Genomic DNA, 13553 nt, shown 5'->3' with positions numbered 1-13553 from the left:
AGTGGTCATGCAAATCTTTTTTCTGTAAATCTGTTTAACATAATTGACACTTAACTCTGCAAAAGGTTCCAACCAAACTGAAAGCTCTGAAACTGACATGTCCGAGTGTAACTTGATGAGATAGTGGCTCACTTTCTTTTTTTAGTCTATCGCTCCTGTGGATCTGGGGAGTTTCGCTGCGGGGACGGCCGCTGTCTTCTCAGCTCTCAGTGGGAGTGTGACGGCTATGCGGACTGTCCCGATCACTCAGATGAACTGCCGCTGAACCTCAAATGTCTTGCTGCAGGTAAGGCTGCTGTTTGGCTCTCTGTAAGAATCTCTTCATCAGTGTCACCAGCAGCATCACTCGCCAAGGAAACTGGTGGATTTATATGGAGGAAACAAAAAGGCCTCTGACTTTCTGAGTTTAATTTATTGCCTATTATCCAATGTGAGGGCAATGCCTTTTATGAGCTTTCATGGGTGATCACAGGGTGTTGTGATAGTTTTTCTTTGTTCTCTTCAGGAAGCTTGTGTAATGGCTCCTTCTTCATGTGCTCCAATGGCCGCTGCATATCTCAGGGGAATCTGTGTGATGGGAAAGATGACTGTGGAGATGGATCAGATGAGAGGAACTGCAATGTGAATGAATGTTTGAACCGCAGAGTCAGTGGGTGCACACAGGATTGCCAGGATCTCACTGTGGGCTACAAGGTAAGTCAACAGAGAACTTATAACACTGCTAGACAATATCTTTCTAAAGTATTCATCACCCCTAAACAGTTTTACATTTAATCATGCTACAACAACAAACCTCAGTAAATTTCATCAAAGGTGGATTCACACCAGCCCCGATTAGTTCGCTTTAGTTGAACTCTAGTTCATTTGCCTAGAAAGTCCATTTCATTTAGTGAGGTGCTAATCTGCAATCGAACTCTGATGAAGACTAAAAAGGGAATTCTAGTCCATCTAAAACCAAATCTGGATTCAGCTGAAGTGAACTCTTTCTTGTGTGGTTTGACTGCATGTGAATGCCAAGTGGACTGGAAAATAAATACAACCAAACCAAATGACTACGTTTGTTTTGGAAATGGCCATCAACTGTTTTGTCAGCGACAAAAAATAAATCTTAAAACCACTAAAATCTGACACCATTCCTTTTTTGTTTTTATTTTGTGAAGAAGGAAGTGGCTCCCAGTGTCTTCTTTAGAGGTTTTTTATGTTGTGTCCTTCAGTGGTTTTCGGTGCAGCGCCGCCACAGGTGTGAAGGTGAACATGTCAACAGGGTTTGGTGCGTTTGCAGTATGAAAGTAAACTGCACCAACTGAAAATGTAACAAATGTTTATCTGTCCTTTACATAAAGTCCAAATAAAAGTCTGAGGAAAAAGTTTGAGGGGTGTGAATACTTCTGCAAGACACTGATTGAAAATACATTACCTATCCACATCTATACTTAAACAAACTAACTCAAGTTAAGTAAAAGTAAACATGGTAAGAAACAAATATCATGTGTCAATATCTGTTAATAATATAAAATCTGGCAGCTCAGTTAATGAGTCACAGCACAGCTATTACATATCTCAACATTTTACCGTGTGACTTACATTCCAATAGTCAGCTAAATCACTACAGTGCAAAATTTTAATTAAAAAACTTCCCTGACCTGCAGTGCTGAGCTGCAGCAGCAACATTTCTAATTCACTAGCAGGTGTAATGTGGGGCTCATATCAGTAGTGGTGTGGACATGAATGATTAATGACTGATAATAAATCAAGCCTTACTTTGCACATCATTAAACAGATAAAGATGGGTTGAAGTGTATATATATATATATATATATATATATATATACACATAAATGTACACGCTTCCTTTGTAACCTTGAAAGCCGTTAGGTGGAGGTGGGTGGGTTAACGATAAGCAAACAACTGTCTGATCCACCTTGCTTCCTCACTGTGCCATGTCATTGTTCTGCTTCTGGCAGCACAACAGTGGCATTTTGATATGAGGGCTGGCTCCAGGTCATGGCCACAACCGCTGGAGTGTTTTCGTGGTCATTCTGGTTGTCAGATTGTGGCAGTTTTAACCATTCATTCCTGAATTTTATTGTTATGTGCCTCTGCGGGTTGGTGTTTACTGCTTCAGAAATTGCCAGAAAGCACAAAAAAAGTGCTTCTAGCTTGTCATGACGGGGGCAGATCTGGACAGAGAGCACATCAATGCAAACCTTTAGCTCATCCATTTGTGGCCCTAACAGGGAGATCAGCAGAAAGGCCATCAAGGCTACAACGCCGCATAACAAGAGGATTTACAGTTGGTGCAGAACAGCTGATACAGGCACTCTTAAGTTATTTTTGGTTTCGCATTGGTCACTGAGTTGGTCACTGAGGTGAGATTGAGTCTTTGAGCCACAGAGCAGTATGTATAAACAGCTCTGGAAAAAAGTAAGAGACTACTGCACTGAACTTCATAGAAAACCTCATGGTTATAACACCAAATATTGATTTCTGAACTCTTCTTGAGTTCAAACATTAGTATTGTTGTTTCTAAATGAATATGAACTCTTTTTTTTTTTTTTTTGCATTATTTGAGGTCTGAAAGCACTGCATCTTTTTCTTTAATTTGAACATTTCTCATGTTCCAGAGATAAATAGTAATTTTTGGCTTGGAATGTCAGAGGAAAGTTGTAAGTAGTTCATATAATAAGAGAACAATGTTCATATTACTCAAAACATGTGCCTATAAAAAGTAAAATCAGACAAACTGATCATTTTAAGTGGTCTCTTAATTGTTTTCCAGGTGTATGTGTGCATATGTGTGTATGTGTTATGCCTTTAATGACATGGTATATTAGCTTTCCTGCTTTGCCGGAATTCTCTGAAACAGCGACTTGCTTAAAGAGATGATGTGTTCACTTTTCATTTTACACACTGTTTTGAGATCTTAACATCTGTGTAATGTGCTGTGTTAAAATTCCGCAAAAGAGATAGGGTAACATGTGACTTATAACCCATGTCTTTTCAGCTGTTTTTATTGCAGTCAACTCAGTATGTATACACAAAAGCCCTTCAGTTTCTTTCTGGAAGTATCCACAAAGTCCAAACTCCACAAAAATAAAGGCTGCACATTCCACAGCCTTGGTGCTCCTGTTTGTGAGAATCAATATCCTCCAGTCATGAAACGAGAGAGGGACTATTAAAAGGTACTGATTGGAACACCTCAGTGTTCGATTCAAGGTCTATTGCTGTATCATGTCAGCAATACATATACAGGAGCTGATCTTTTCAAGTCTCTGGAGGTTAAGATCAAAAAAATGTAAAATAAATTCTAAAACTGACTGGTAGCTGGTCTGTTTAAATTCTGTTTCTCCTGGGGCCCTGGGGCTAGAAGAGAACCTGAAGCAGTTGCAAAATTAATTTATGCCTCAGGCCACCCGGCAGACGCACATGAAGAAATTTTAGGACAGATCCAGAGATTTCCACCAAAGTCCTCTGTCTATTTATTGCATAATGACTGAGTGTGTCAGAAACCGAGGAGAAATCTTCAGATATACCCCTAGGTATTAAAAATTGATTAATAAATGGTAAGCCAATTAGAAACAATATAAAAATATAATCAATCTCATAATATAATAGGGAGTCATTGTTTAATAGATCCACCACTTTGGTTCCCTTCAAAGCATTTAAAGAAACTATTTGAATAGCCTTTTATTTCACTAAAGTGACTTAAGAGAACGCCCTCTTGATAAAATGGCTGTTGTACATCAATACGTTTGGAAGGGCAGAAAGTTTAGGTGGATGTAAAATTTGATTGCATTAGAACTATAACATGTTTATCACATTTATGATTTTGCAAATAATTATAACTTTTTTTTTCAATATTATTTACTGGAACAGGATGGTTGGGAAATAGACATCTTTTGGCATATACTGTAACACAGATTTAATGTTGACTTGTAGGTTATGGTTTATCATGTTTTGTTGTCTTTTTCCCCATGAGGGGAAAATAAAACAAAGATGTCCCTATGAAGTTTTCTTTTGTCTTAAGTGCCAGTTTGCCTGATTGAAGGTCTCTTTCCCATTTGATTGACTTTGAATCAATAAAGATTTGAATGTTGACGCAAACACTCATTGAGATTTGGTGTTAAGATGTTTTCTTGTTTTCAAAATAAAAAATATATCTTCCTTCGAGCTTAGCTTGCTTTCTAAAACTACAAGCTTCTTTACGATTTTATCACTTACATTTTTGTAACATCTTTGCTTTGTTCTTATCGGATGGTGTTAGAGTAAATGTGTTTCAGAGTAGAATGTTGTCTTGTAAGTGAACCTTAAATAAAAAAGGGAAAGTCAATAAAGAATAAAAAAGGGAAAAAAATTCTGGTGAGCCAACTTTACCTTATTTACTGCTTGAGGAAGGAGATTTAAATGGCCACTAAATTTGTAGACATTACTGTTAATAGCAAAGCAGAAAATAATAGAAGGAAGAGTTATTTTCTTTTCACATGAAGGTTATAGAGAAATAAGTCAGAACTTAAAACGCTGATAGTTTTAAGTTATTCTTATTTTTAGTTTCATTACATTCTTATATGTTTTCATTATATTTTTCTATATCTCCAAGCAATATTTTTTTATGTTTTTCATGTTTTTTTAATGATCAGTGTAAATGCTGGCCTGGTTTCCACCTGAAAGATGATGGGAAGACTTGTGTGGATGTTGATGAATGCTCCACTACCCTCCCTTGTAGCCAGCGCTGCATCAACACCTATGGGTCCTACAGGTGCCTCTGTGTGGACGGTTATGAGCCTGTGGATCGCAACCCAAACACATGCAAAGCTATATCAGGTCAGCTTGATTGTGGTTTTCTCAATTTGAAGCATTTCCTCACATAACAGTACAAGTCCCTTAATGCTATTTGTTCTGTATTTCAGCCGAGGAGCCCTTTCTCATCATGGCAGACCACCATGAGATCCGCAAACTGAGTGTGGATGGTTCAAATTACACCATCTTAAAACAGGTAATCTCAACCTATTCAAAATCACAGTGTTCGTAAAAAGCTTTGATCTGTGTCTGCCAGCTTGTGAGAGTGTCTTAGGCAGATGTGAGAGTGTCTTAGGCAGAATAATTGTGAAAAATATTAGTATTTATTCAGTATTGGGCATTGTAGTGACCTTTAGCATTTGCATATTGGAAGCTTTATTTTAAACATTGTAGATGCAAATTTTATACGTACAATAAATTACACTTGTTGCTTTAATGGTTACAGCTTCTGAAGAGGCTATATGCCAGATACTATATGCCAGATACTAACGAATCTGATGATTGTGAGAGCTTTGACACACAGGACTCTAATATTAGCTCAAGGAAATTCATGTGCTTTTGTAAAGTTTATTACAACCCTGTTTCTTGCCTGGGTTTTTATTTTGGTGTGACAATCCGTGGCCCGCATTTATCGCTTATTAAAAACTTCCTGGATACACTCCTGTAAGATGCGCTGTGATTTGAAGTTATGCACCTCACAGAAATACAGAGAGACCTGTTGAAGCTGTACAATGGAAACAGATTTGACTCCTGAATAATTCAGCTCCCATCTGTCACATACAGCCTCTGCTGCAAGACCGACAATACTTCTGCAGACTTTGGTCACAACATTGTCTGACATGTGCAACATCAGCACAATAATTTGTTGCACAGACAGTTTTTGTCATTTGTACAGTTCTTTTGGATTTTCTTTTAATGGCAGTACATTGCCAGGTTAGAGGAGATTCACACTGGTTAACATGCCCAACTGTTTTCACAAATAGGTAAAATAAAAATGTATTTTAAAAATTTTAATAAAAAAATTAACACTCAATTAACACTACTTACATACTTTTAACAGGCCTCCCCTGTTAAAGGTATGCAAAAAGCCTCCGCATAAATTCACCTAATGTTGCACAAGCATACTCTTTCACTGAAAGAGGGAAAGAGAATGAATTATTGAAAAATCCATCCCGTAAGAAAGGAAATGATCATTCCCATTTGAGAATCATTGAACATTCTTTGCGTGTATTTGTGCAACTGCACTGACATCTGACTTTTTTCTAAGACTTTGTACATGCTTAAGTTGACTAATGTATATATATATTCATTAGGCATTGTATAATATATATATATATATATATATATATATATATATATATATATATATATATATATATATATATATATATATATATATATATATATATACAGTACAGACCAAAAGTTTGGACACACCTTTCTAATTCAATAGGTTTTCTTTATTTTCATGACTATTTATAAGGCAAGAAATCCCACTTATTAACCTGACAGGGCACACCTATGAAGTGAAAACCATTTCAGGTGACTACCTCTTGAAGCTCATCAAGAAAATGCAGAGTGTGTGCAAAGTAGTAATCACAGCAAAAGGTTGCTACTTTGAAGAAACTAGAATATAAGGGGTATAGACCAAATGTTTGGACACACCTTTTAATTCAATGAGTACTTTTGGTCTGTACTGTATATATATATATATATATATATATATATATATATACAGTACAGACCAAAAGTTTGGACACACCTTTTAATTCAATGAGTTTCCTTTATTTTCATGACTGTTGACATTGTAGATTCACACTGAAGGCATCAAAACTATGAATAACACATGTGGAAATATGCACTAAACAAAAAAGTGTAAAACAACTGAAAATACCCCTTATATTCTAGTTTCTTCAAAGTAGCAACCTTTTGCTGTGATTACTGCTTTGCACACACTCTGCATTTTCTTGATGAGCTTCAAGAGGTAGTCACCTGAAATGGTTTTCACTTCATAGGTGTGCCCTGTCAGGTTAATAAGTGGGATTTATTGCCTTATAAATAGTCATGAAAATAAAGAAAACCCATTGAATTAGAAGGTGTGTCCAAACTTTTGGTCTGTACTGTATATATGAAAGGACATTACCTTTCATACAGATTAATAATTGCTTTCACATACATTTTGAAGAAAGAGATATTTATGTGAAAAATAATATGTAATAATATGAAATCACATTGAATGATCATGCAGCTTCAGGGTTTGGGTTGGGCAATAAAGTTCAGTATTGAAATGTTGCAGGTTTTTTTCTATGAATGTATTGTAAATTGTTGAAAATGTATTCATAAGTTTTCAACTATTTCATGTTTTTGTCATTTTCTAAGAACATTCCACATCTAGTGGTCTGGTACACTTTATCAAAATCCAGTGTCAATTTTATTCATATAGCACTTTGAAATAAACACTTGGTTCTGAATAACAAGAGTCACGAAAATAAGCTGATAAGAGCAATAAAAATACAAAAAAAAAAAATTATATTAATTGGAATGTTTTAAAAACATTAGTGAAGAGAGCCCAGCTGTATGTGTTTTTCTGTCATTATAAATATAGCTGATCTGAAACAATAGACAGGTATTGTTGTGTATAGGTTCAAAGAAGGGTTCAGTTTTAAAATAATAAGCTGAGCTTTGGAAGTCTCACAGTGCTCAATTCAAGCCTTGTTCAGAAAATTTAAAACAACTTCAAACCTACTATAACATGGCTGTCCACCTAAACTAACAGCCTGGGTAAGAAAGATCTTGAGGATGCATTTCTACAGCAGGCATAGGTCAGCTGTTTAGAACAGACTCAAGAAGAGATTAGCTCATTTTCAAAACTTTGTATAATTACACTTTCACTTGAAGGTTTTGGTTGTTAGGTGATGAAATGTGAAGGTGTTTAATCAAATTATCTGACCTGCAGCATCATTTTAATGAGATAAAAATAGAAAAAAAATACTTTAGTTTTTCTTGTTTTCTTTTTATATTGAAGCTCAGTTAAAGGGTCTCAATCTCTCTTCATGCTATCCTCCAGGTAGATTAATAAAATATACCGTTCAATTTTAGAAGTACAAGAGAAAGGTGGATTTCATCTCTGTAACAGATACGTGGAGTACAGAAATGTTCCCTCAGGACCCTTTGGGACCTGTCTATGAAAGTGTTGATGATCTGATGAAGACATTTCATTGCACCTGTCAGATTGTCTGACATGTGTTCAAGGCTCCTACAGTGTGAGACAGCAGGGGTGGAGGGGCATTTGTTTGGTGTGCGGCACTGTCTGATTGACAGCGGGCTCCTGTGAGCTAAACATTGAAGAAAGGTACCTCACTCTGCTCCTTTGATCGGACTTCAGCTTGCTCTCCAGTCAATTTTAAAATTGCTTGTATTACTGAAAGCCTCGAGAGCTATGGGATATCCACCAAAATCAATATTGCCTGTGCTGCACAAAACATATCACATATAAAAAGAACATGAATCTTTTTTCTTTTTTTTTTACTTTTTAGCAATGCAAATTGAAATCACCTTTTGGTTGAGATGAAAATAAATGTGTTTCTGTTTAATTACCAAATGTTGTGTATTTATGGTGGCAGTTAGAGTGACAGCCTAATGCTTTCACCCCCCCACAGGGAACTTAGCTTCACCCATTTTAATTCAGATAAATATTCATATACTTTAACATGCAAAGTGTGTTTTCTATTTCTTAGGGCCTCTATAACATCATCCACCTAGATTTTGACTACAAAAAGGAATTCATCTACTGGGTGGATTCAACCAGGCCGAGTGGTCGAAAGATCAACAGAATGCGCCTAAATGGGAGCGACCTTAAGGTAACTGATGAGATAATGCTGCTGTGACTGACTACCATATGTTGCTTGTTTCATTTTGGAGATGCATCGTTGCATTTCCTGTTCCTACTCCCACTTCAATTTTTACCCACCTATCTCAGCTTTGTTTTTGCTCAGTCTAATTATCAGATTTTGCAGTTTAAAAACATTTTCTGCTTTTGAACAACACGTGGTTGAAGTAGCTCATTATCACCGCTCAGCTAAAGATAGGTGTCTTTTATATTTTACACTTTTGACATCATAGATTTTTTTTTATTGCTTCAGGAAAGAGCTTCTTGCTTGCTTAATAGCTCAGATAGAGTGCCTGCAAAGATAACTAATGGCTGTCAGATGAATGTGGCAAGCATCGTGTTACAAATGCGCTCTCAGGTGTTGTCACCAGGTTGGGTAAGGTCGGGGATCGAAACCCAGATAGAAGAGCTGATGGGACATTAGGATAACACTTTCTGGGTTCCCGTGCCACATCTCATTAGCTTTTGTGAGCTGAGCAATAGGCTTATTTAGCTCTCTTACATCCAGAGTTTTCAGCTTGAGCCACTGACACCACTTAGCAAACTGTCTGAAACACAGATCCATGAACTTATGACATCAGGTTAATTAAAGAGTTACTAGCATGAACAGCCACTCGCACAGGTTTGCTATATGAAGAAAAGCATGAAATATAAAAGATGCATGAATTAGAAAAATAGTTAGTGGACATTTTTCTTTTCATTTTTTACTTGGACTTCAGCGCATTATTTCAGCCATATAATTTAGTTTTTTTTCCATTTAGCTATATAAACGTCACCTGTGTTCATCCATGATTTCCATTTTTAAGTAATCATTTTGCTGCAGAGTTGTGTTTCTAAAGGTAAATAAAGATTTTTGCTGACATGCAATTCTTTTTGTGGCATTAGTTGCCATGAAGTAAATTGGTTTATAAATATGCTCATATTTAACTGCCACCACACTTCTTCATGCTCCACACAGGACCTTGATATGCTGCCACAATGATTAACTAACATGACCTTGCTAAAGAAGGTTGGTGCATGCTAAAAACAGTGTCTTCAACTCTCATACTTTATGCTTCCTGGAGAGCCCAAGGTATGCCAAAGGATCTCACAAACCCCTGCAAATACCCTTCTTTTTTTGTCATTTTGTTTTTTAACATTGTGACGAGGTCATAAGCAGGTATTCTGAAGGTCTTATTATCTTTTCGTTGAAATGGCTTTTTACATGCAGATCACTCAACATCCTTTTTCATATTTATTTTTTGAAAAGTCATATTCAAATGTTGACATTTTCCAATTTTTTTCTGGAGCAGTTATTCTGAACAATAGAAAGTGATAACCTAGATTACTACAAGTAGAAGGGCCTTTACGTAAAAATAGAGCCGGGAATTTAAAGCATTAATTTAATGTGTTTATGTAGTCCAAAGGACCCCACTGTACTTTAGACTACATTTAGTCTTTTGCCTATTCGTGCACTTATTCACACACCAATTGTGGTAAGCTACATTGTAGCCATAGCTACCCTGGGGTAAAGACTGACAGGAACGAGGTTACCATACAACCGGAACCCTCTGACCACCACCATTTTTTCTTTTACTGAGAAAATCTTTCATGTGTTCAAAACCTATTTTCTTCACTGCAGCTGGGAAGACTTTTGATTGTAGAGTCTAATTTTAAAGTCATCACTCATTGCTGCTTGACCTTATTAAACTGCTCCCTTCTGCTCCCCATGAGATTAATCAAGTAATGACTTTAGGTGAACTCCTTCTGCTTTGCGAAAACAGCCTTTTCAACAAAAACGATCCTAATCCTGAACAAATATCTATTGTTTTTAAAAAGGTTTTAGTAGTCCTGGGAGCCTTTATTTGAAGTAGACTAGTTAGGACATAGAGAAAGGGGGGTGACGTACAGCAAAAGTCTTAGGGTCGGGAATCAAACCCCAGACTGCTGCATTGAGACTAATAGCCTCTGTATATGGGGCGACCGCTCTACCTCTACACCCCACGTGCTTCGTAACACATTTCTTTGTAAATATATTTGAAGGGTTGACCTTTTCTTCACAAACTAGCGTTAGAAGCAGGCTTTTATCTCTGACAGTGTTCTGTATGCAAATGCACATTAAAATAAAGCTGAGGCTTTTGGTCTGCAGCCTTAGGTCATTACATCACCCTGCAGTATTCTCAACAATCTTTTGTCATGCACAAGGCTCATGTTTAGCAGTTACCATGGCAGCACATGACAGCCTCTCAAAACCATTCAGTTTGAAAAGTTAAGCGAACCCAAAATGCAGTAGAAAAAAAGTATTTTGCTGAACATAGCTTATCAGTTAAATGTTTTTTAGTGTTTCAAACTACTTTCACCAAACTTTTTTTATTTCTTTTTTAACAGATTGTCCACAGGACAGCAGTGCCTAGTGCTTTAGCAGTGGATTGGATTGGAAAAAATCTGTACTGGTGTGATGCAGAGAAGAAAACACTAGAAGTGTCAAAAGCGAACGGCCTCTACCCGACTATCCTGATCAGTTCTGGTCTCAAGAACCCCACAGATCTTGCTCTGGATCCCCAGACAGGGTGAGAATATTAAAACTAATTAAAGCGTTTACAATAGCTTACAACTGGATTTTATTCTTAAAAATTACTGATTTTTGAATGGTTCTTAAAGCAAGTTTTTTTCAAATGCATACTATTTTTTAAAAGTATGCAAATAAGTCATAGTTTTTTGTCTAATATCTATTTAGTTGGTGGTAACATACATAATCTGTGGAAATGAGAATTTCCTTTTTTATTTAACATGTAGTGTTAATTTAGAGTCAGTAAACTTTAGGCATTTGTTATTATTTTCAGTATTTTTGTTTTCTTTTTACTAGCATTTATACTCACATTGTTAATTTTTACCTCCACTGATTTATCTGACTCATATGTTTTATCACCTTGTTATTTTGAACAGTACTCCATTTTAATGTTGCCTACAGTGACATGCAGCTTTTCTCAATTCTGCAATATTTGTGACTAGGTATGTGTTCTGGGTAGACTGCTGTGAGCCCTCTCAGATTGGACGTATAGGCATGGACGGCCGTGGGCATATGGTTATTATTGACACAGAGATCTATAGCCCCACTGCTCTCACTATTGATTATACCAACAAGAGGCTTTACTGGGCAGACGACAACCACATCCTGTTTGCCAACATGGATGGCACCCAGAGACGCAAAGGTGAGAAAAAAAATTGGTGTGATAACATAAGTTGCACATTTTAAATTTTAAAATTAAGTTTAGACAAATTAAAGGGAGTTCACCTTGATGTTTTACCACTGAGTATGGCAGTGATGGTGATTCATATGCAGTGTTTTGTTTTTTTACATTTTATCATGTTGAAACTACAAACTTTAATGTATTTTCTTAGGAATTATTCTGATAGACCAATTCAAAACTATGAAGTGAAAGTAAAATGATGTGTAATTTTAATAATTTTTCATGTTTTAATGGATAATATTCTGAAAAGTGTGTTGTTTCTATCCAGGCTCCTTTGCTTCTATACCTCTTAATAAATCCAATTGCTTTCTAAAGTCATAGTCTGGGTGTAATTAATCTCAGTGTAAATTCAACTGTTTTGTGAAGCTTGCAAGCTTTTGTTAGACAACATTAGTGAACAAATGCTATTACAGAGAACAGTCAACACACTATTTAGGCCAGGGATAAAGAGTACAAATGGTGAAGTTTGGACATTCTTACAGCTTACCATCAACTTGCGATTAGAAAATGAGAAAATATCTGAACAGGCACACAACTGCAAGAAAACAAGAAATGCCCATTTTCCTAAATGGACAGGCTTAGGAAGAACTGGTTTAATCACACAAACAGCCAAAAGATGTTCTTTACAGCTAGAGGAACAATGGGATGGTTTAGATTAGGAAACTAAGAAACTCCAGTTCTAAACATCTGTTGTTGCATTTTTACATTCATCCTTTCTCTAACACCTAAATCAAATGCTTCTTACTAGGCCGCTGCAGAACTCCATGAAATGTTGGCGAGGTAATTTTAAGATAATCTGAGTCAGGTGTGTTGGAGGTTGACTGCATCTAAAAGTTGTGGGATTGTAGCTCTTAAGAAATGGAGTTGAGATTGTTGGTGTAGATCAAATAATAATCATTGAGTCACAATGACCTAGTCAAAATTTAGACTTGAATCCAATTGACAACCTTTGACAAGATTTAAAAGTTGATGTTCGAAGATACTTTCCACCCATTTCTTACTATGAACTGATTTGAAGAGAAACACTGAGTAAAAATTACTGACTCTAAAAGTGCAAATCTGATGCAGAAGTGGTTCTAGAAAATTTTGGAAACCATGTAAAATTTCCTCTTCACTATTTTGCGTTGATCTGTCACATAAAACTAATGAATATTGTGGTTGTAACATTATGAAATGTGAAAAGCACTGTATTTTATTATCATTTAAAATATCAAAAAATATTATTTAACTATCTAAAAACTCTATTTTGAAAATCATGACAGATCTATTATTAAATCTGTTGAACTTCTTTAATCTCCAAGGGATTTTGGATGATATTAACCCTGTTCAGATAGAGAACTTAACATATGACTTCCTTTTTTAGTGTCCTATGACCACATCCAAGGAGTAATGGCACTGACTTTGTTTGAGGACTTTGTGTATTGGACTGATGGGAAGTCCAAATCACTCCGACGTGCTCACAAGACTACAGGCACTCAAGCGATTGAGCTCCTCAACTCCTGGCAAGCCATCAAATCAATCAAGGTCTACCACTCACTACGGCAGCCTGAAGGTAAATAGTGCATCAAACGCTCATGTTTGTTCCTTAGTTGTTGTTTTTTTCAGCTGGAAGAAAAACATGCCTGATGTCAGACTGT

General features: G+C 36.3%; 1 protein-coding gene across 4 annotated transcripts in view; it reads left to right on the top strand.

Annotated features, from left to right (window-relative positions):
* Nucleotides 1-13553, top strand: part of lrp1bb (low density lipoprotein receptor-related protein 1Bb) — a 338038-nt gene that overhangs the window by 268367 nt on the left and 56118 nt on the right. For all 4 annotated transcript variants that reach the window (XM_032567549.1, XM_032567548.1, XM_032567546.1 and 1 more), the window contains exons 54-61: nt 146-286; nt 506-693; nt 4638-4821; nt 4908-4993; nt 8535-8657; nt 11054-11235; nt 11678-11877; nt 13280-13468. In XM_032567549.1, coding sequence (XP_032423440.1) covers nt 146-286; nt 506-693; nt 4638-4821; nt 4908-4993; nt 8535-8657; nt 11054-11235; nt 11678-11877; nt 13280-13468 — 1293 coding nt within the window. The remainder of the gene's footprint in view (nt 1-145; nt 287-505; nt 694-4637; nt 4822-4907; nt 4994-8534; nt 8658-11053; nt 11236-11677; nt 11878-13279; nt 13469-13553) is intronic.

This window comes from Xiphophorus hellerii, chromosome 7 (genome assembly GCF_003331165.1).
Source record: "Xiphophorus hellerii strain 12219 chromosome 7, Xiphophorus_hellerii-4.1, whole genome shotgun sequence".
NCBI classification, from domain to species: domain Eukaryota; kingdom Metazoa; phylum Chordata; class Actinopteri; order Cyprinodontiformes; family Poeciliidae; genus Xiphophorus; species Xiphophorus hellerii.
This window is presented reverse-complemented; position numbering and strand designations above follow the sequence as displayed.